Genomic DNA, 18,901 nt, shown 5'->3' on the forward strand with positions numbered 1-18,901 from the left:
TGAATTCCTCCTGATGACATAGCATCAATAAGGAAATAGTGACTATGCTGATGACTGAATCACATAGTTTTGTTAGACACTTGCCATATACCATGGCTGTCCAGGAACTCTGTATTTCTACATTTGCTTTCCTCTGAATTCTGACTTGTTTTTTTTTGTTTTTTTTTTCTAGCTGCTGGGGGATTGGAGTTCCCCACAGGTATAACTTCTGTCAGAGAGCAGTAGCCATTTCAGGGAAGAGAAGTACAGAGCCAGTACAATACAGGGAAGAAAGGTAGCAGAAATTGAGAAGCACAGATAATCCAATAAATCTTATGTCACACTCTTTCACAAATTGCAATAAGTTTGTGGCAAAATCTGTTGACCACCATTCCAAAGGCTTATTGCCATTTGGTGCCATCTAGATGTTAAAATTGCTCATTTACATTATGCAGTAAGAAAATAAAAACAGTGAGACCGTTGTAAAACATCACTAAGGTAAATGTATCAAGTTAATCACAGTGCAGGAAAGAAGTAAAGCAATGGTCACAAGAAGTATTTCAACTGCTTTTCCACTTATATAGAGGTAGCCTGTATAACACTGATGAAAAAGCTCTGTTTTTCAAAGACAGGGTGTGTTGGATTCATTCAGATCTGTTCCCATTTAATAATGGATCAAATGGCTGAGAAGTTGCTTAACTTTTTCAGCCAAAAGCATGACTGATGCTAAAGCAATAGTCCCTCACCATGGGAGGAAGCAGGAGCTAGAAGTGGGTTGGCAGTGCTAGCCAAAGACAGCTCTGCCTTCATAAGGACAAAGAGGTGCTGAGTGTTTCCTTTGGCACAGCTGAGGCAGTTAGGTTGAGGTTAAGGACAACAAAGTTGTGCACTTGTTCTCTGTAGTCTTTGCAGCCCAGAAAAGGAGTGATATTTAATCTCTCATGAAATGAAAGTTGCAAATATTACTGTGAAATGATAGTTACCTAATGACAGAGGAGTTTTCAGAAAGCAAGGAAGGGCACAGCATGTTAGGCAAAAAGGTTTCTTTCAAGGCAGTTAATTTGGGAGCCACCATTATGTAAGAATTGTTTGGATTTCACCCTTGGAAATGAAAAGTAATGGAAATAAAGTACTATTGTGGAGTCTGCAGACTCTTGTAACCATATACTCTGCTGAAAATAAACATAACATTTTCTACCAGAAAACAACACACCCATTTTAGCAATCTACTTTGCAGAAGCCAGGTACAGTGAACTTCAACTGCAGGTGAAAAAGCATCCAGTGGATTAAAAGAGCAAACAACTTAGAGTGTATGTGAAAACTGTCACTATGTTAAAATAGTTGTTTGAGGTCACTTGTAATGATGAGAAGAAGAAATGGGCTGGTAAATCATAAGGAGGTGTATCTGCAAGGACTGGGAAATCCAAGCAACAGTAATTCAAGAGAATGACAAAACAAAAAGTAAGTACTCAATATTAAATTGTGGAAAACAACATTGAACTCATAGTTTAACGAGTTAAAAGCTAAAAGTGAAACATGAGCCAGAAATCCAGGTAAGATTTTTTTAAGTTGATCTCACACAAATATACACACACACCCACACACCCACTCACAGGAATAAATTTTACCCTGGAAAATGATATTTGACAAAACCAAAGAATTTCATACGAGCATACATTTCATTAATTTTTTTTAATCTTGATTTTTTTTAATTAAAATGTATAAAATTTGTATATCATATTGAAGCAGAAGTGAATTGCTTCATGAGACATACTATATTTTCAAAACGAAGTTCCAAGAACATTAGTCTTAAATTTCGGAGTTATCTTTCTAGATTCAAATGAAGTTTGGATGTGTTAAAATTTTGAAAGCATTTTGCAAGAAATACTAATTTCTCTCTAGTCTCTTCAGTGCAACAACAATTTTAGTAGTAATAAAATTTATTTTACTTTAGTGCTACGCATACTAAAGCATAAACATGTAAGATAAACAGTGAAACAATAAGTACAAAATTAACATAATAGACTGAGATAATAGTTCACAGCAAACATTCCGATGTTCTATTTATAATCAAAGTGCAAAAGAGTAATGGGGGGAAGACTCAAGCCGGGCAGTTAAGTTACAAAACTCAAGCCAGTTACCTGAATCTATATATTTTTTTTTCCCAGAGGAAAAAAAATATGAATAAAGAACCATGGGGCAATGAAGACATCAGGGATTTCAACAAGAAGGAACTTTCAGAAAGAAGGCTATTGGAAGTGTGTATATGCAGTCATTAGATGTACAATCTCAAGAATAAAAAGCCCTAGAAAAAACTCGTGGAGAGGAAGTCTATGGAATGAGGCATTGTTATAAAATGTTTTTCCTTGCACTGAGTTTCTCTGGGTATCTCGGGTTGAATACAGGAGAACTCTGAGGCAAGTAATGCCAGTCAGCTTGAAAGAGACTGTCATGCACTAAGGTCCGTTAGGTACACAGCACATTATTAGATACATTCAGTGCAAAGACAGCTAGCCAGTTACTACTTATTTTATTTTGCATATTTCTTTCTTAAAAGGAAGAAGAAATGCAAATAAGTTAGCAACTTGTTGTGATAAGCAGTTAAATCTCTAGCAACAAATCAGGGGCAAAAGAAAACTGTATGTTGAGTTGCCAGTTCCCAAAAAGGGATCTACCTATTTTCATTTATCTGTTTCTGGGAGATTTAGCTTGTGTAAATAGCGTTGGCCAGTTTTGGCCAATTCTGAAGGAATGATGCTGCAAGCCATAAGTCTATTAAGCTAGCTATGAGTGAAGAGTTTCATAAGAAAGGAAAGAGACACAGAACAAGAGCTCTACTGCACATATCAATAAACACTTACTGCTTACTTTTCTTACTACTGTGAGAAAAATTGATGACTTAATATCATGTCATGCTTGTTCAGGTTGTTGGATGCAGTTTAAATCCACTTCCTTTAAACAAAGACTTTGTAGCATGTGAAGCAGAATGAAAAAGGGTTTCAAGGGAGTCTTTAGAATAACAGCAATTCTGGTTTTATGCAATGACTCATGTGCCAGTCACTGGCAGGAGCTGAAAGGATAACTCAGAGCACAAATTTAAAGTTGGAGCGAGAAAGGGAGTAGTTAGCTGGTCTTTAGCTCTTAATGTTTAGAATGAAAACAAAAGGTTATGAATGCAATATAGGAAATAATGGCTAGAGTCAAATAAGGATTCTCCCTCTTTCTGATTCTGGCAGTGCTGTGTTAGGCACTGGTCACAGACAATGCAGGTTGTTTTTAACCTCCTCTTCCATCGTTCCTGTACTAGGCTCAGCTCTCTTAAGCAAAACTATCAATTTTTGTTGTGTACTCCTTGGCACAAAGAACCCTAATTAGAGTTCTTAGCCACTGCTTGTTGCATGTTTTAGTTATCTTCTGGAAACACAAACGGTCCCAAAATATGCATAACATCTGTTACTTATTTCTGGGAATGTTTTCAAAATGAGCATACAGGATTTTTCTACAGTAATGGTCTTTAAAAATATTATGATCAGTGAGTTCATCTTGGCTTGGCTTGGCTTGGCTTATGAGCCATAACTCTGGATTCTCCCAGAGAAGACCTGCAGATCTCCAATTCAGTATCAAAACAAACAGTCTGTGATGTGGCCTAGATGTCAATGATTGTAAAGAAGAAAAAAGAAGGCACTGGCAAGCTAAACAGATTTGCTCCCAAGCATAACTTAAGAGGGAGGTGTCACAACTGAGCAAACTGATACTGAGCAGGACTTTGATGGAAGCCTGCGTACTTTGTTCTTGGAAGGCATGCAGCAATCATGCAAATTGGAAATGCTTCATTCCTTTCTAAGGAGTCCTGCCAATTTAAACATACAGCTAGTATATTCCTGATCTTAACAGGATAGTAGTCTGTTCATAGTAGTCTGTTTGTCTGACTTAAAAGGGAAAGATGACCTTGTGAAAAGCTTTATATTTTCAGTGTTTCGTTTAAATATGTAATTTTCATGATGTTTGGGCCTTTCCGAAATGAATTGTTTGCTCTTCAACTACCTATTTGATACCTATTGGATAGTAACAGAAGTTTTCACAAGAAGCTTCTCAGAATACTTTCTAAAACAGTCCACATCGTGAACGAAGGAAGAATTAATGCCCTTCAGACTCAAGGGCTTGATATGCTAGGATTTCACCCTGTATATGATTGCTACCTGAGCTGTGTACAAAAAACTAACCTTAATGCATTTAGTGAGAATTTACTCTAGATATAAATTTAATATCTCGGTTTAAAAAACTGTCCTTACACTGAACTTGAATGCCTTTACACTCGTCTTTCTCTTTTGATTAGTACAAACATGAATGAGAACCTCTGATGCATTGTCTCAGCTGCCAAAGACTTACACATACTTTCAGTCTGCTAAGACATGAGAAGAACTTGACAAATGCTCATTTATCTCCTTTGTCCCTCCTGAAACCACTGTAATGGAGAGAAATGTCCTTCCATGAAACCACTGTAATGGAGAGAAATAGAGGACAGCACTCATATTTCTAATAGAAAACAATGGAATCTCTAAACTGGTATTAGAACTAGAAATGGAGTATCCCAAATCATTCCATCTTGCTTATTCCAAGTTTTTGAACCTTAGCTTCAGGGCTGGAGTGAGCTCTAATTGACCAAGTGCAAACCACAGTGTGATGCCTGTTAGTCTATTAATTTTAATACCTTAAGTCTCTATGGAGGTGAGACCTAGTCAAGGCCAAAGATTCTTTTTACGATTAAAAAGATGGAGGAATAATAATAATTTAAAAAAATGGAAAAGTAATGTTATGAAATAATGTAAATCCCCTTATTTAACAACATTTGAATATCTAAGGCCCACTCTGAACCCACTGAATCTGCGAGTCTCATAATAGCTTCGGTGAGCTCTGGATGAAGCTGCTGAGTTGTAGGAAGTTGGAAAGTCCAGCACACAGTGCTATGCTAGTGCATGAGAAACAGAAAGCTAAGTTGAGTATAAAGAGCAACTGCTATCAACCAGTCTAGCTCATTGTCTATACTAAATCACTTAAAGGTAAACAAAGGATGTAACCAAGTTTTAACTGCATTCTTAAGACTTGATCTTGCAGCCACATATGAGTAATTTCACTTACTTGAAATGAGCATAAAGTTCTGGTCAGACTTCCATGCTTAAGCCTAAAATGTGTATTCATTCTCTCCAGGGTGAGTGTTGAACCATGCAACTAAGAATAGGCTGTTATTTCTGGAGCAATGAAAATAAGAAAAACTATGCTTGCAATACACCAGCTGATGTAAGGGATCTGATGTTCTTTAAGGCGCTTATAGAATAACAAACTTCCAGATTTCCATTTCATGGAAGAAAAGACTGATGTCTTATCTCGGGCCAGGAAACTAATAATTAGATTTGACTTTCTGGGGACATAATGGCTGATCCTTCCGGGATTGTTTATTTCCTGCCTCAGCGGATTATTTTCATTCTTTTGGCCTGTGTAGGTCCATGTGCCCGACTCTTGTGTGAAGCAACACTCAAGCAAATGAGAGAGGCAAGACATAAAGGGAAAAAAACCAAATTGTCCGATGTGGGAAAACAGATCCATTATAAAGCATAATACTGCTGTGCAGAGTATGCGTCTTCATCTGGAACATAAGTAAAATTTAAAAGCAAAGGCACAATTATTCTTTTTTTGCAAAATGTAGGCCTCGGGTGTTCTACTGTCATTCAACTGAGAATTATCACATTTCACCAGAAAACAGTGGGATCCTTTTTGGAATGAAAGAACCAATCCTCTGATATATTTGCTGCCTGATTTAGCATTTAAATGAAGCTCGCTAATTTGTAGAAGAGTAGAGTAACTAGTTTTCCCTTACAAGAATCTGACAGAGCTCTCTCTGACTAAGTTGACTGAAGTGGAAAAGTCAGGGCCTTAACCCTTGTACCCTACACTTGTATGCTGTTTCATCATTGGGACTTCTTACTTGCCTAACTCCTTGTGCTTATGGGCCTGGCTATTGAGCAAGCAAGCCAGGGAGTCAACAATAGATCTGACTTCTAAAACTGAAATAACTAAAAATGCATTTTATTTAGATTAGAATAGTTACTTTTGCTATATTTTTAATAGATACCATGCCTCTTTAGAATCTTCATAATGCAATATTGCAACAAGCTGATCAAAGATGTAAACTGTCAGGTGAATGAAAATTTAGGAATTCTATTTGCATGCTCCTACCTAAACAATTCTCATGTACAATGGATATGTTTTAAAGTAGATTCTTCATCTCTTTCTCCAATACAGGAAACAGAAAATTGGCTGAGATGACTGACTACTGGAAACTATTTTGTCTGATAATTTAGATACACCAAGCTGCAGTAAAAACAGTGAGCCTGTATGCAACTCCTTGAGAATATTAGGTGAAGACAACTGAGAGAGCTATTATATTCTGCTTGTATGGTTTAATGTTGAGTTCACAACTACCAGAAGGTCAGCACAGCAGCTCTAGTCTTCATGCATGTTATCTCTTAAAAACCAACAAAAAACTGTTCAATAACAAAAACAAACCTTCCAAAGCAGGTTAGCAACAATCATAGTACATTCCATATTGAAATTGCCAGGAGATGCTAAACAGAAATTTTGATGTTTCTGTTTCAGTGTTCTAAGACTAATAGGAATGGAGCCCATATTGCAAGGATAATACAGAAAATGTAATCTTCAAGATGTATCTAACTTTCCGATGAGATGAAGTTTTCTTCCTCCATTACTGCATTTCTGAAGACTATGCTTGCGGGTTAAGTTTTGCAACTGTGGTAGCTTTTGGATAAGCAGATCCAAAATCTCTTGTGCTTTCAGAGAAGTTTGGATCTAAATGCAAACATGTACTTCTTGCTTCAAGTCTAGCTCTAGTTTAAAACTGATTCATATCTATGTATGTTCTTTATAATCCTTAACAGTTTCATCTAGCTTTTTCTCTTCCGCAGCAGAAAGGAAGTGAGAAATAAGTGCTAGTGTCATAGACATTTCATTAATACATGTTCTGCTTACCCAGTGACTTTAGAGGTTGTTTCATACTTATGAATGCAGTTTTTCTTAAATGAGCAATGGTCCCATGATCCTGGGTTGTTCTGTAGGAATATACTTTAGTCAGTGACACGTGCCATCACTAAGCCCTAAAGCACAGTTCTTGAGCCTTAGAGACTAACCCTACTAAGTGTTTTCATCTGGAGAATTGAACCAGCTGCTTCCAAGCTATTTTGTCCATGGTTGCCCTCATCATTCTGGAGCTTATTCATGATTGTCATAGAATAAACTTCTGGCAACCCAAGTCCAAATGTGGTCTCTTCCTGTTGCATTAAAATATCAGAAAGAATCCTTGTATGATGTCCCATTCTAATTACTGGAGACTTGCATGTGTGCGCATACACACACACAGGCCCTTCTCTTTGAGAAAGTCGGGGACCTCAAGAGATGTCAAAAGGCTGCTTGTCAGATCAATCTTCCCTTTACTCTCCAGTTAAAATCTTTTCCAATCCACTAATTAGTTCCCCTGCTTTTCAGCTCCAGTTCTTTTTTTTTTGTTGTTACTTACCTAGCCATATGTTATGATCACCCCAACTCTGATCATCTCTCATGTTGACTAATACTATCTTGTTGCTATGTAACTGAGCCCTGCTCTATTAAGAGTGTTTCAGAGGTGCCTGACCTTTAAGTCACCATCTACATTGAAGCAGAAATAATCCTTGCTCATTCATGTGGTGGATATGGTTGACCTTTGGTGCGTTATTTATTCTCCTTTGCTGATACTAAGACTTCTGTAACTTGCAGTAACAAAGGGACTTGGGGAGATTTTTAACTCTTTGGCTACATACAATCCTAGTAAAATCGCTAGACTTCACTCTGAAGAGAACTGCAGAAAAGCTGTTATTTACAGATGGGCAAAATCACTGTTAATGATCACTCTAATCACAATAACATCTATGTGAAATTTCCACCACCAAATGTTATCTATGCTAAGGGTTTAGGTTCACAATTTTAAGACAATAATGACATACAAGTCAATTTCTAAATTTGAAATGTTGGACATGGTTAAATTATTTTTGGAGAAGGTCCCTTTTCAGGGAGCAGTCAATACCTTTTTACTCATGTCCTGAAATGCAGTTGTTCCATGTGTCTTAAATAGGCTAATTTTTAAAATGATCTGCTTTTGCAGACCTTTGTTTCTTCTCGATGGTTTTTTTTTTCCATATCTAATTACTCATTCCTTTTCCATGACTCCTGCAAAATCTCTCTGATGCCACATAGGCACAAGGTGTGTGTTCAGTTACTGACATGCCTGACAATACCTTCTCTTAAGGAAGCAATGAGTAGCAGTCCAAAACTGCTTCGGGGAAACCTCTGAAAGTTGAATTTCCTGCATTCCAGCTCCCTTTGTATCACCTTCCTAACTTCAAGGCTTCCTTTGTGACTCCTGGAGCTGGAGGGCCTCTGCTTCTGCACGGAATGAAGGACATAGGATAGTCTGCCCTCAGGCTTCACCGGAAAACAACTGCGCTTTGCAGGGAGCTGCCGCGGCACCGAGGCGACCTCAGAGCTAGCAGGAGGGGGCTGGAGGTCGGAGAGTCTCTTTTTGCAGAGCTCCGCTCGCCGCGCGAGGGGCACCGGGCGCTAGCGGGGAGCCTGCGCGGCGCCAGGTCCCGGGCGCGGCGGGGAAGGGGGGCGGCGGTGCGGGGGGAAGGCTGACACGGCCGGGGCGCTGCCGGGCCCCCCGCTCCGAGAGCGGTGCCGGCGCCGACGCCACTTCGCCTCGCAGGGGAGCTCTGCCCTGCTCTGCCCCGCCTCCCAGCAGCTGTGCGAGCCACTCGCCCCAACACCCCGCCCGCCGGCCGAGCACAGCCCCCGCGGCATGGCTGCGGCTGGACCGCCCCTTCGGGGCGGCCACTGGGGCGGGCGGGATAAACAGTGCCCCGCGGAGCTGGGGGGCCGCGCGGTCCCCTATGCGGTCCGCTGGGCGTCTCTCGGCGAGGAGAGAGCTGGCAGCGCGCTGGGCTCCGCTCCCGCGGGCGGCGGGACGAGCCGCCGGGCGGTTTGAGCGCAGGAGCCCGGCGGGGCATGGCCGGTGCGCGGCGGCGCGGGGCGCTCTCGGCGCTGCTGGCGGCGCTGCAGGTGCGCGGGCGCGGAGGGGCGCCTTGCGGCGGGTCCTGCCTTGCGCTCGCCGCCGTGGGCAGCTTCTCCCAGGCGGGAGCGCGCGCCGTACGCGCCTTTCCTCGCGTCTCTCTCCGGCCTCGCCGCTGGGCGACGGCATCGTTCTGCTCAGTCAAGGCACCCGGAGTGATGAATTACGATTTTTTTTATCCGTCTGCCTCTTCTGGAGTTAGCTCCAGGCGCAGAGTGCGGATTTTGATTCTCATGAAGATATGCGTGTTCCCCCCTTAGAGGCTCGGGTGTTTTGTTACAGGCCACGGAAGAAACTCCATTTGGGTTCACCCCGTCTCCAGCGGGGCGATCTGTAACTTCATGCAGCACCGTCGGAGGCTGTGGCTGCCACGCGTAGCAGTCATTGAAAACTCACGCTGGACTTGGCTAAGCAGATGCATCAAAGTGCTTTACTTCTGGCCCTCTGCTTATCCGATTCTTTTTTTCCTTTACTAGGCATCGCTCTGTTCTTCTGAGAATAATTGTGAGACCTATGATCGGTGAGTAATCACAATTTTCCAAATCTCAGGATTGCTCTGTTGTGTCAAATCCATTGCATGCAATTCACTAATTATAATACTGTTTTGGCAGCTACTCTTCTGAATGTATTGGAAGCTGTTCTTTTTTTTTTGGTTCTATAAGAAGATCTGAATAGGACAACTCTAGTTGTACTGGAGCCATGGAAAAAGTAATTCAAAAGTAAATAAGAGAGGCAGGAAGTAATTCAAAAGTAAATAAGAGAGGCAGGAAGTTGTCTTAGGCTGGCATTTTCAGACAGGCCTAGGGCGCTCTGTTAACTTCAAATTATTTCATAGGGCTTTTGAAAATCCAGCATGGGTAGTTCTCCCTCATAAAGGACAGTGAAGTACCACTTTGTAAAACCATTCATTTACTCAGAACTCAGTTTTTTACAGGGGAATTCGCATGTTCTCAGCTGTAATGATCTTACAACTATGAAGAATAGCCCTTTGAAACTAAATCTAGAGGGGCTTTGCTCCATTTTCTTACTGATTGCTTTCCTTTTTTTCACCTCATAAATGACATGAAATTTATTTCCTGTCATAAATTAACTGAGCATAGATATTTAAATTAGTGAATTATCTGCTTTCCTTCACAGATGCCCTCAGAACATGTCTAATTGGACAAGCCTGTGGTATGTCTGGTAAGTTTACTAACAAAGTAATTTGAAAGATGTTATGAACAGTAATGACGGAAAGGTAATGAAAACACTTCCCTCCCACAGGATGTGGGAAAGGGTTGCTCATCAGCTTTGTGAAAGCTGCCCGTGGAGTGTGTTAAATGAGACCACAGAAGATAAGTCGTAAGGCAGAAGAGAGCGTTCACCTAGAGACAGGTCATCTTTCCATTCTGAGTACATCAGTATTTAACTGTAGGGCCTGTTTGTTCCTTTTAAATAGACAACTTTGAACACAGTAGCGGCTGCACAGAATGGACTTGTTAGAGCTTGGCATTGCATTGCCTAATGCATACATAGTCCTCAGTGCTCTCCCTTTCTGTTAAGGGACAGGAGATTGTTAGTTTATGGTGTTGACTACTCAAGCTGATTACAAACTTGTTTAGTGGTTGGCTTAATGACAAAAAGGGCATGTATCTTAACATTGTTTTATAGCTTATATTTTGTCAAATAATTAACTTTGATAGTATGTAGATCAAATTGGTTAGTTTGGATAGTTTGTAGATCAAATTGGTTATCACGTGGTCTGTGGACTAATTTAGGTTGATGTTTGTTTTTTTTCCAGGACATGCTGATGCACAGAACTGTTTAAAAATACATACAGTTACATACAATATTTTAAGAAGGCTTGAGTGTGGCAATCTGCAGTTTGGCTGACTTGAAACCATTGAAGCTAATAAGCTAGTGTTTACTACTGAGACTTACCCCTTTACCTAGGTTATCCCTGCCTTCATCAGAGGGGAGCAGCATATGCTGGCACGATTATTTCGCTGAATACACTTAACACACCGCTCTGGGAGTGGCAGGAAATGCTGATTGGCTAGTGATGAGCTAATACTCCTCACAATAGAGGAATGTTTCATGGCCAAGTTCCAGCAGGGCAGAGCCTTCTTATCACACATGGTTTTAAACTGCCTGAAAGGGTTTTTCCAAACAGTAACTTAAAGGAAATGCAATTGAAGTCAGCTGCATAAAGGAAATAGCTGCGACATGGGATTCCTGCAAGAACCCAGAGCTTATGCTATGGAATCTATGGAAGTTTGAGGCTTTCAAATACAAACTTTAGGGTGACTATAGTCTTTGTGTGTGTCTGACTCTAATACTAACAGAAATAGTCTCTTGTTAAAAAGTTATTAAAGAATGTTTATTTTGGAATCATGAATTTTATGGGCAAAATATAATGATAGTGAGGCCACTTCTATGCATATTTAGGGTGGGATATAATCCCAATGAGAAATTCAGGAGCATATTCGAATCCAAAACTCTCAGTGAGTACTCATTCTTAGCACCAGAAAATGCTGACTGCACTGCTTCTGCAAAAAGTATGTTTGGTACAGAAAGTAAAGGCTGACTTGATTTCAGTTCAGAGCTTTCCTTTTACTGCAGAGTGGGTCTTCCAGGTACCTCCATCATTGTAAAAGCACTCACCCAGTGTGTGCTATGAAGTTGGACAATAGCTAGAGATTGAATTCCATTTTCAAGACAGACTGCAATACAGTTTCTGCAGTGTTTTATAAATATAGGTCCTAGACTTATGAAAGCTTGTACTTGTATTTCCCTTTAAGTACATGCCTACAAGAGTATGTACTTAAATATGTATGATGATAGTGGAGCCATTTTCACTGCATACAAACTGAAAATCTGGCCCAAGGTCTTTAATATTACTGTATCTGTGAGCCAGAAAGGGTCGTAATGCTCATCAGTGGCACTTAACTTGTGATTAAGTTGTTTGCAATCCAGCTTTCCAATTTTGGATCCAGCACCCATAAAGAAGTGAGCCTGAAGAGGTTCAGACTGTCTTGCAGTGATTTAGAGTGAAATTATATTCAGCTCTAGAAGAACTAAAACATAAGCAATGAAATGATGTGTTCTCCCCATTTCTTTAAGGTTAATCCTGCTGACTGTATTCATGCTCCTGCTCTGTGGGATCACAGCAAGCTGTGTGAAATTCTGCTGCCGGAAGAAGAGTCCTCCAGTTCAGACCTTCCCTAGGCACCCCTGTGATTTGACTGTTATTGACAATGACAGCACTGCCCATAGCACAGTGACCTGTAAGTGTCCTCAGGGAGTCAACTATTCAGCAGTACTTGGCAATTAAGCCACTAAGATACTTTATCTACTCATTGCAACAACTGTGGCTTTTTGAGATAGTCTCATAACAACCTCCAGTGATATAGGGAGGGCATGGGAAATTTCAGCAGGAAAGAGATAAGAGATTTCAGCAGGACAACCTTTTAAGTAAGGGCAGAAGACAAGTACGATTTAATGCTATAGAGGTTAAAATAAAGTCCGTGGTAGATTAACCTCATACAAGTCTTCTCCAAGTTTATCACCATTGTCTTTTTTTTTCTTTGTTTGCTTTGCTTTAACTCTTCAACTCATCTCACTGTCGAGCTGTTCCAGCCAAAGTATCTCTAACATGAGGAACTGTTCACAGCTAGGCATGCAGGAACCCAACTGAAACTGTCACTGTTACAACATAAACTATTATGGCAACTGTTTCACAGTAATAGCTGGATGGGTCTTTGCAGAAATGTTTTCTCTTCTGACCATTCTCCTTTGGAGAATGTGAGGTTCCATCATGGGTAATTCCATACTGGTAGCTCTTAATATACAGCACATATGTTCTGACACCACAAAGATGGGTCCATACCTGTGGGTCTTAGAGAAAAATAGGATTAGACCTTTATATAAGAGGGTTCTGTTAAGTTGTTTTTATGTTATTTTCTCTCTCTTCCCCCCCTCCCCTTCTCTTCACAGCGTACAGCTCTTTGCAGTGCCCTCCATGTGCCCCTATTCCTTTGTCCTATGTGGATATGGATAGGAACATTATGTCCCCTCCAGCTTACAGTCTCTTTGCAATGGAGTTGCCACCTTCCTATGATGAAGCTATCCAAATAGGTAAACAATATATTAAGACAGCACTGGTAAGCCAGAAACTGAATGACGTCGCTGGACATGTGCTACCAGGCAGTGGGCTGAATCCTATCCAGTGTTCACTTTATACAGTTAACAGAGATCTTGCCACACAGCCAAATTCTGAAAATTCACAAGATGCAGCACAAGAACAGTCTCAGCCTCAGCTCCAGCTCATTTCAGGTGGAGAATAAAAAGCAAGAAAAGGACTCTAAGAGCTATAGAAGACACAGAGTTTGTTTTTTATAGGCATGTTACCATGGAAAGATGTTTCCTCTTGTGCCCTTGTAATGATCCGTCAATTAGAAATGTTGCCTGTGACTGCTGTAATCTCTTGGTACAAGTTTCTTCAAGGATATGAAATGAAATAAAATGGCAGCAGTTTAAGAATGCTTGTAAAAGTAAGACATGGATGCTCGCTTGTTTCCTGAGGTTTGGAGAGAGAGAGAGAGGAAAAAAAAAAAAAATTCCTTGTGCCCAGCACATAGCAATACAAAAGGTCAGGGGAATGCTGCCATCTTAGGAACCCAAGAGCCAGAATGTTACAAAGGGCAGATTGTTGTTCCAGAACAGGAACTTCCCAAACTTGAGTTGAAAGTGGAATCCTAGCATGTCAAAGTGAAGAGTCTCTATAGTTTGTCTCTTGTTTTGGGAAGGTTAATTGTCCAGCAAATTGCTGGAGCACTGAACTCGTTGCTATGTAACGGCAAATGTCCCTTAAATGGAAGGAAAATTGCAGACAAGGTCATGGAAGTGTTTATGGAGGGGAAGGCATTATGTTATGTTGCACAACTAGAGACAAGGAATGAGACAGATAAGAGATATTATTTTTGTTGGTCATGAAACCTGAGAGAATTGTTTCTATGTTGTTTTAATCTTTAGAATTTCTCTTTTGAAGATGAGCTGGCTTGTGGGTGGGATCTTTTTCCTAAACTTTTTTGCCTGTTACAGAACAAAATAGTCTCACAGACAGGTCTACACGTGGTTGAGTATTAACATGTTTCTAATATTCATGCTCTTTGATTGATCCCGATGGGTTTGAAAATCAGCATGAGCTGAAAAATGTCAAATGTTTTGGAAAGCCAAGAGCATAAGTTCCAGAAAATAAAAATCTGGCACTGCAATTTTATCTATAATCAGATTTCTAATTTGTTGTTGCTGCTGCTTTTTAATTAAAAGAAAAATTCAAAACAAACCTCTTGGTATTTCTCAGACTCTGTTATTAAATCTTTCAATAACAAGAAGAATACCCTTTATGTTTCTTTTCTTGGAAAATATAGTAACATAGAATAATACAAATCACAGAATGGTTGAGATTGGAAGGACCTCTGGCGATCATCTAGTCCAACCGCCCTGCTCAAGCAGGATCACCCCTAGAGCACGTTGCCTAGGACCCTGTCCAGACAGCTTTGGAATACCTCCAAAGCTGGAGACTCCCCAGGCTCTCTGGGCAACCTGCTCCAGTGCCCACTCACCCTCACAGGGAAAAAAAGTTTCTCCTCATGTTCAGATGGAACTTCCTGTGTTTCAGTTGGTGCCTGCTGCCTCTCGTCCTATCCCTGGGCACCATGGAGAAGAGTCTGGCCCCATCCTCTTGACACCCTCCCGTCAGCTACTTATATACACTGATCAGAGTCCCCCTTCAGCCTTCTCTTCTCCAGGCTGAAGAGTCCCAGCTCTCTCAGCTTTTCCTCCTGAGAGAGATGCTCCAGTCCCTTACTCATGTTAGTGGCCCTTTGCTGGACTTGCTCCAGTAGCTCCACGTCTCTCTTGTATTGGGCAGCCCAGAACTGGACACAGTACTCCAGGTGTGGCCTCAGCTGGCAATGCTCTTCCTAATGCAACCCAGGATACCACTGGCCGCCTTGGCCACGAGGGCGCGTTGCTGGCTCATGGTCAGCTTGTCTGCCACGACTCCCAGGTCCTTCCCTGCAGAGCTGCTTTCCAGCAGGTCAGCGCCCAGCCTGCACTGGTGCATGGAGTTATGCCTCCCTGGGTGCAGGACCCTGCACTCCCCTCTGAACGGCAGCACAGCCCTGTGGTGCGTCAGACGCTCCTCCCAGTTTTGTATCAGCAGCAAACTCGTTGAGGATGCGCTCTGTCCCTTCACTCAGGTCACTGATGAACAAGTTGAACAGTACTGGACCCAGTATGGACTCCAGGCATACTGCGCTAGCTGCAGGCCTCCAGCTCGACTTTGTGCCACTGATCACAGCCCTCCGAGCTCTGCCGTTCAGCCAGTTTTCAGTCTGCCTCACTGTCCGCTCGTCTAGCCCGCGCTTCCTGAGCTTGCCCGTGAGGATGTGATGGGAGACAGTGTCGAAAGCCTTACTGAAGTCAAGGAAGGCAACATCCACCGCTCTCCCCTCATCTACCCAGCCAGGCATCCCATTGTAGAAGGCTCTCAGGTTGGTCAAGCATGATTTTCCCCTTGGTGAATCCGTGCTGACTACGCCTGATCACCTTCTTATCCCTCACATGGTTAGAGGTGGCATCCAGGATGAGCTGTTCCATCACCTTTCCAGGGATCGAGGTGAGGCTGAGGGGCCGGCAGTTCCCTAGGTCCTCCTCCTTGCAGACTGGAGTGAGATTAGCTTTCTTGCCGTCCTCAGGCACCTCTCTTGTTCTCCATGTCCTTTCTAAGATGATGGAGAGTGGCTTAGCAGTGACGTCCGCTAGCTCTCCCAGCACTCGTGGGTGCATCCCATCAGGGCCCGTGGACTTGTGAATGTCAAGTTTGCCTAAATGATCTCTAACCTGATCCTCCTTGACCAAGGGAAAGGCTTCCTTTCTTCAGACTTTCTCCCTGATCTCCAGGGTCCGGGGTTCCTGAGGACTGGTCTTAGCAGTGAACACTGAAGCAAAGGCGGCATTCAGTATCTCTGCCTTCTCTGTATCCTTTGTCATCAGGGCCCCCGCCCCATTCAGTAGTGAGCCCACATTTTCCCTGCTTCTCCTTTTGTTCCTGATGTATCTGAAGAAGTCCTCTTTCTGTCCTTGGCATCCCTTGCCAGATTAAATTCCAAACGGGCCTTGGCCTTCCTCATCGCATCCCTGCATACTCAGGCAATGTTCCTATATTCCTCCCAGAAGATCATTAGAGGATCCCCCTGTATAACTAAACTTTACTATGGCTGATACATTTATACACAAACATTGTTAATTTATTAGTACAGTAAATATCTTCTTTCCCTTAAAAACTGCCAGTCCATTAAATTAGAGGTCTCTGAATTAGAATTAATTCTGATTCTGGGGGTAGCTTTTTCTAATGGTATCATGAGGGTCTTGTCTGCTTTTTTCTGCAGTTGTTGAGAGGAGACTGACAATGCAATTACCCATATATAAGAAGAGATGAATCTATATGCATAAGAAGAGAAATAATCTAAACTTCCTTGGGATGAAAACCTCAAGAACAGAGAAAGAAATCTAAAATGTGAAACTTTTCTAGTTGCTTTGTAGAAAGGGATCAGGGAGGCCTTTAAAACCAGGCTGAAAACAGAGGAAAGAGAAGAAAGTCATACCCATTTGTTCTCGGCTAATGCTATTACCAGTCTTTGATTCTAATAGATGTCAAAAGCTGTCATTCTACTGAAGTCATGGATGAAAAGAAAGTAAAGCAGATGAAAAGTGGGAGACAGTTATCAGTTCCCCCTGGGACTTAAACCATTGTTAGAAATAATGAGCGCTTCTAAGGATTTGATCCAAACCTTGGTAAGTGATACTGATATCTTCTAAAGGTATGATTTCTGATAGTGAAACAAACTTTAGTTATTGATTCTTCTTTGACCCCCCCCCCCCCCCCCCAATCCGAAATATAAACTGTAAGAGTTCTGTCAAGCCTACTGAAAAGGATCACTTACGGTGGGAAGAGACTGTATAGATTCTAAATTACAGTTGATAACAAGTTTGTGATTTTTGTGTCTGTGTGTGTTCCTTCTTTATTCAGTTTGTCATACTGCTGTATTGGATAATCTGCTGATCAAGTAGGGTTTTTTTTTTTTTTACACAAATTTCATTATTCACTCCTACAGATTAAATGATATAGGGACAAGCAAGAGCACTGATTCCAATCAAGGGAAAACTCATCTAACAGAGAATTCAATGACAATTTTGTCTCTGTTTCTAAAACAGTGATTGCAGACAGTGCCTTTTGCAATTAATAGGTGGTCTTACTACTGTGGGGCTTGGTATAGTTTCAAGAGTAGTTGTCCACATGAAGGTGTGGAGTAAAAAGTGCTTTTCCTTAAAGCGCTGAGATTTGACTCGCTGCTAGCACTAAGATGAGGAAGAAGAGTAATTTCTCCAGCCCACTCAGTCTGCTTGGTATAAATTTTAATACTTAAACAATTTTTTTTTGGAAATACGTTTGGTCCACACAAAGAGTGACAGCAGCACTCACTGAAAACAGAAACAATGAACTATATTAAATAAATACCCAGGAGCAGGCCTGAGAGCACACTTTACTGTTCTGCCATGAATTTGCTAGATGATCTTGCGTATCAGTTTGTCTTTGCTATTGTTATTGTTGGGAATAAAAATACTGTGCTATCTTAGGGAGACATAATGAAAGAAAAAGCTGAGGGGTACTCAGATCAATGACTAGGGCTATACTTTCACGGAATTGCAGAATAGCTGAGGTTGCAAGGGACCTTGGAATTTAGTCCAATTCTAAAGCAGGCTCAGCTAGAGCAGCTACCATAAGGGGTGTTGTTCTGCTTTGAGAATACTCTCTGATACCAACTCAGGCCTTAACTGAACCTTGCGTTAAATGCTCTGGGAGTTTACTAAACCACAGGCTAGAACTACAGTTGAGGCCACATCTTCCAAAGCACACTGTTAAATAGGGCAGTCCACAGTGGGGCAAATGGGGATGAAAATAATGCATGCAGGACCAATAAAAGAACAGTTCAAGTTAGGTGTGACTCATACCTTTGCATATAGGTTTCCCCAACAACATGGGAGTTCTTAGGGTATTAACAAACACATTATGCATTTGGAGAAGCAGGGTAAGTGCTAATGGATCATGTAAAGGACAGAGAAAAAATGATTATACTAAGAATACTAAACGATGGTCTGATAATTTAGGTGCAGGGTTAAAGTTACTCCCCTGACTGTCTATGGGATTATGTCTGTCACAAATACTTAGCAGTGTCTGATTAATAGTCAGAGAGTATTTTAAGAAGGAAAACTGATCTGAAACTAAAATGCAAGTTTGCCTCCTACTGAGGAGGAGTTTAGAAAGATACTCTTTCAATGGAATTACTTGTTCCAGAAGAAGATGAATGAAATCCTCTGATATATTTAGTACTAGTCACTTTGAGAAAAATATATGATTAGATATTTGATCTAGTCTGGCTCTACCATATTTAAAAAAATGTTGAGCTGTGTAAGGATTCAGTATTATTAGGGTTTGTCATGAAAACATATTCCTGCTCATCTAAGATATCCAGACAGAGAAGAGCGCAGCGTTAATTTTTAAAGGAACCTACATTAAATGAAAAATTATGATCATGACCCGGCCATAACCTCTGTAAAAAGTTCAGACAAGAATGGGATGGCACTTTGATCTCTTGTAGCAAACATGCTTCTATTGCCACCTGTTGAAGGATCAGCTGAAAT

At 41.3% G+C, this 18,901-nt stretch overlaps 2 protein-coding genes and 1 long non-coding RNA gene across 5 annotated transcripts in view; 2 read left to right on the forward strand and 1 right to left on the reverse strand.

The window, feature by feature from the left end:
- Nucleotides 1–8,665, forward strand: part of CFAP74 (cilia and flagella associated protein 74) — a 102,001-nt gene extending 93,336 nt beyond the window's left edge. The window contains exon 38 of the mRNA XM_068915952.1: nucleotides 6,280–8,665. Within this exon, the coding sequence (XP_068772053.1) occupies nucleotides 6,280–6,303 (24 nt within the window). The 3' untranslated portion in view covers nucleotides 6,304–8,665. The remainder of the gene's footprint in view (nucleotides 1–6,279) is intronic.
- A 202-nt stretch (nucleotides 8,666–8,867) lies between these two features.
- TMEM52 (transmembrane protein 52) lies at nucleotides 8,868–14,477 on the forward strand. Of its 2 annotated transcripts, none has more exons than XM_068915983.1 (5): nucleotides 8,868–9,141; nucleotides 9,628–9,671; nucleotides 10,289–10,333; nucleotides 12,254–12,417; nucleotides 13,127–14,477. In XM_068915983.1, the coding sequence occupies exons 1-5, from the start codon at nucleotides 9,088–9,090 to the stop codon at nucleotides 13,474–13,476; spliced, it is 657 nt and encodes a 218-aa protein (XP_068772084.1). In that variant the 5' UTR covers nucleotides 8,868–9,087; the 3' UTR covers nucleotides 13,477–14,477. The 2 variants fall into 2 exon arrangements, with proteins under 2 accessions (XP_068772084.1, XP_068772085.1); XM_068915984.1 differs by having other exon boundaries at nucleotides 8,921–9,094.
- The window catches only part of LOC138061829 (uncharacterized), a 38,251-nt gene continuing 31,764 nt past the window's right edge, over nucleotides 12,415–18,901 (reverse strand). For both annotated transcript variants that reach the window (XR_011135781.1, XR_011135779.1), the window contains exon 3: nucleotides 12,415–13,027. This is a non-coding gene — a long non-coding RNA (uncharacterized lncRNA). The remainder of the gene's footprint in view (nucleotides 13,028–18,901) is intronic.

This window comes from Struthio camelus, chromosome 21 (genome assembly GCF_040807025.1).
Source record: "Struthio camelus isolate bStrCam1 chromosome 21, bStrCam1.hap1, whole genome shotgun sequence".
Classification (NCBI taxonomy): Eukaryota; Metazoa; Chordata; class Aves; order Struthioniformes; family Struthionidae; genus Struthio; species Struthio camelus.

Excerpts from the sequence above, each read along its gene's own strand:
- TMEM52 (XM_068915983.1), top strand. The coding sequence starts at position 9,088 with ATGGCCGGTGCGCGGCGGCGCGGGGCGCTCTCGGCGCTGCTGGCGGCG. Across the intron at positions 9,142-9,627 it reads CGCTGCTGGCGGCGCTGCAG|GCATCGCTCTGTTCTTCTGA; the intron begins GTGCGCGGGCGC and ends TTCCTTTACTAG. Across the intron at positions 12,418-13,126 it reads TGCCCATAGCACAGTGACCT|CGTACAGCTCTTTGCAGTGC; the intron begins GTAAGTGTCCTC and ends TTCTCTTCACAG.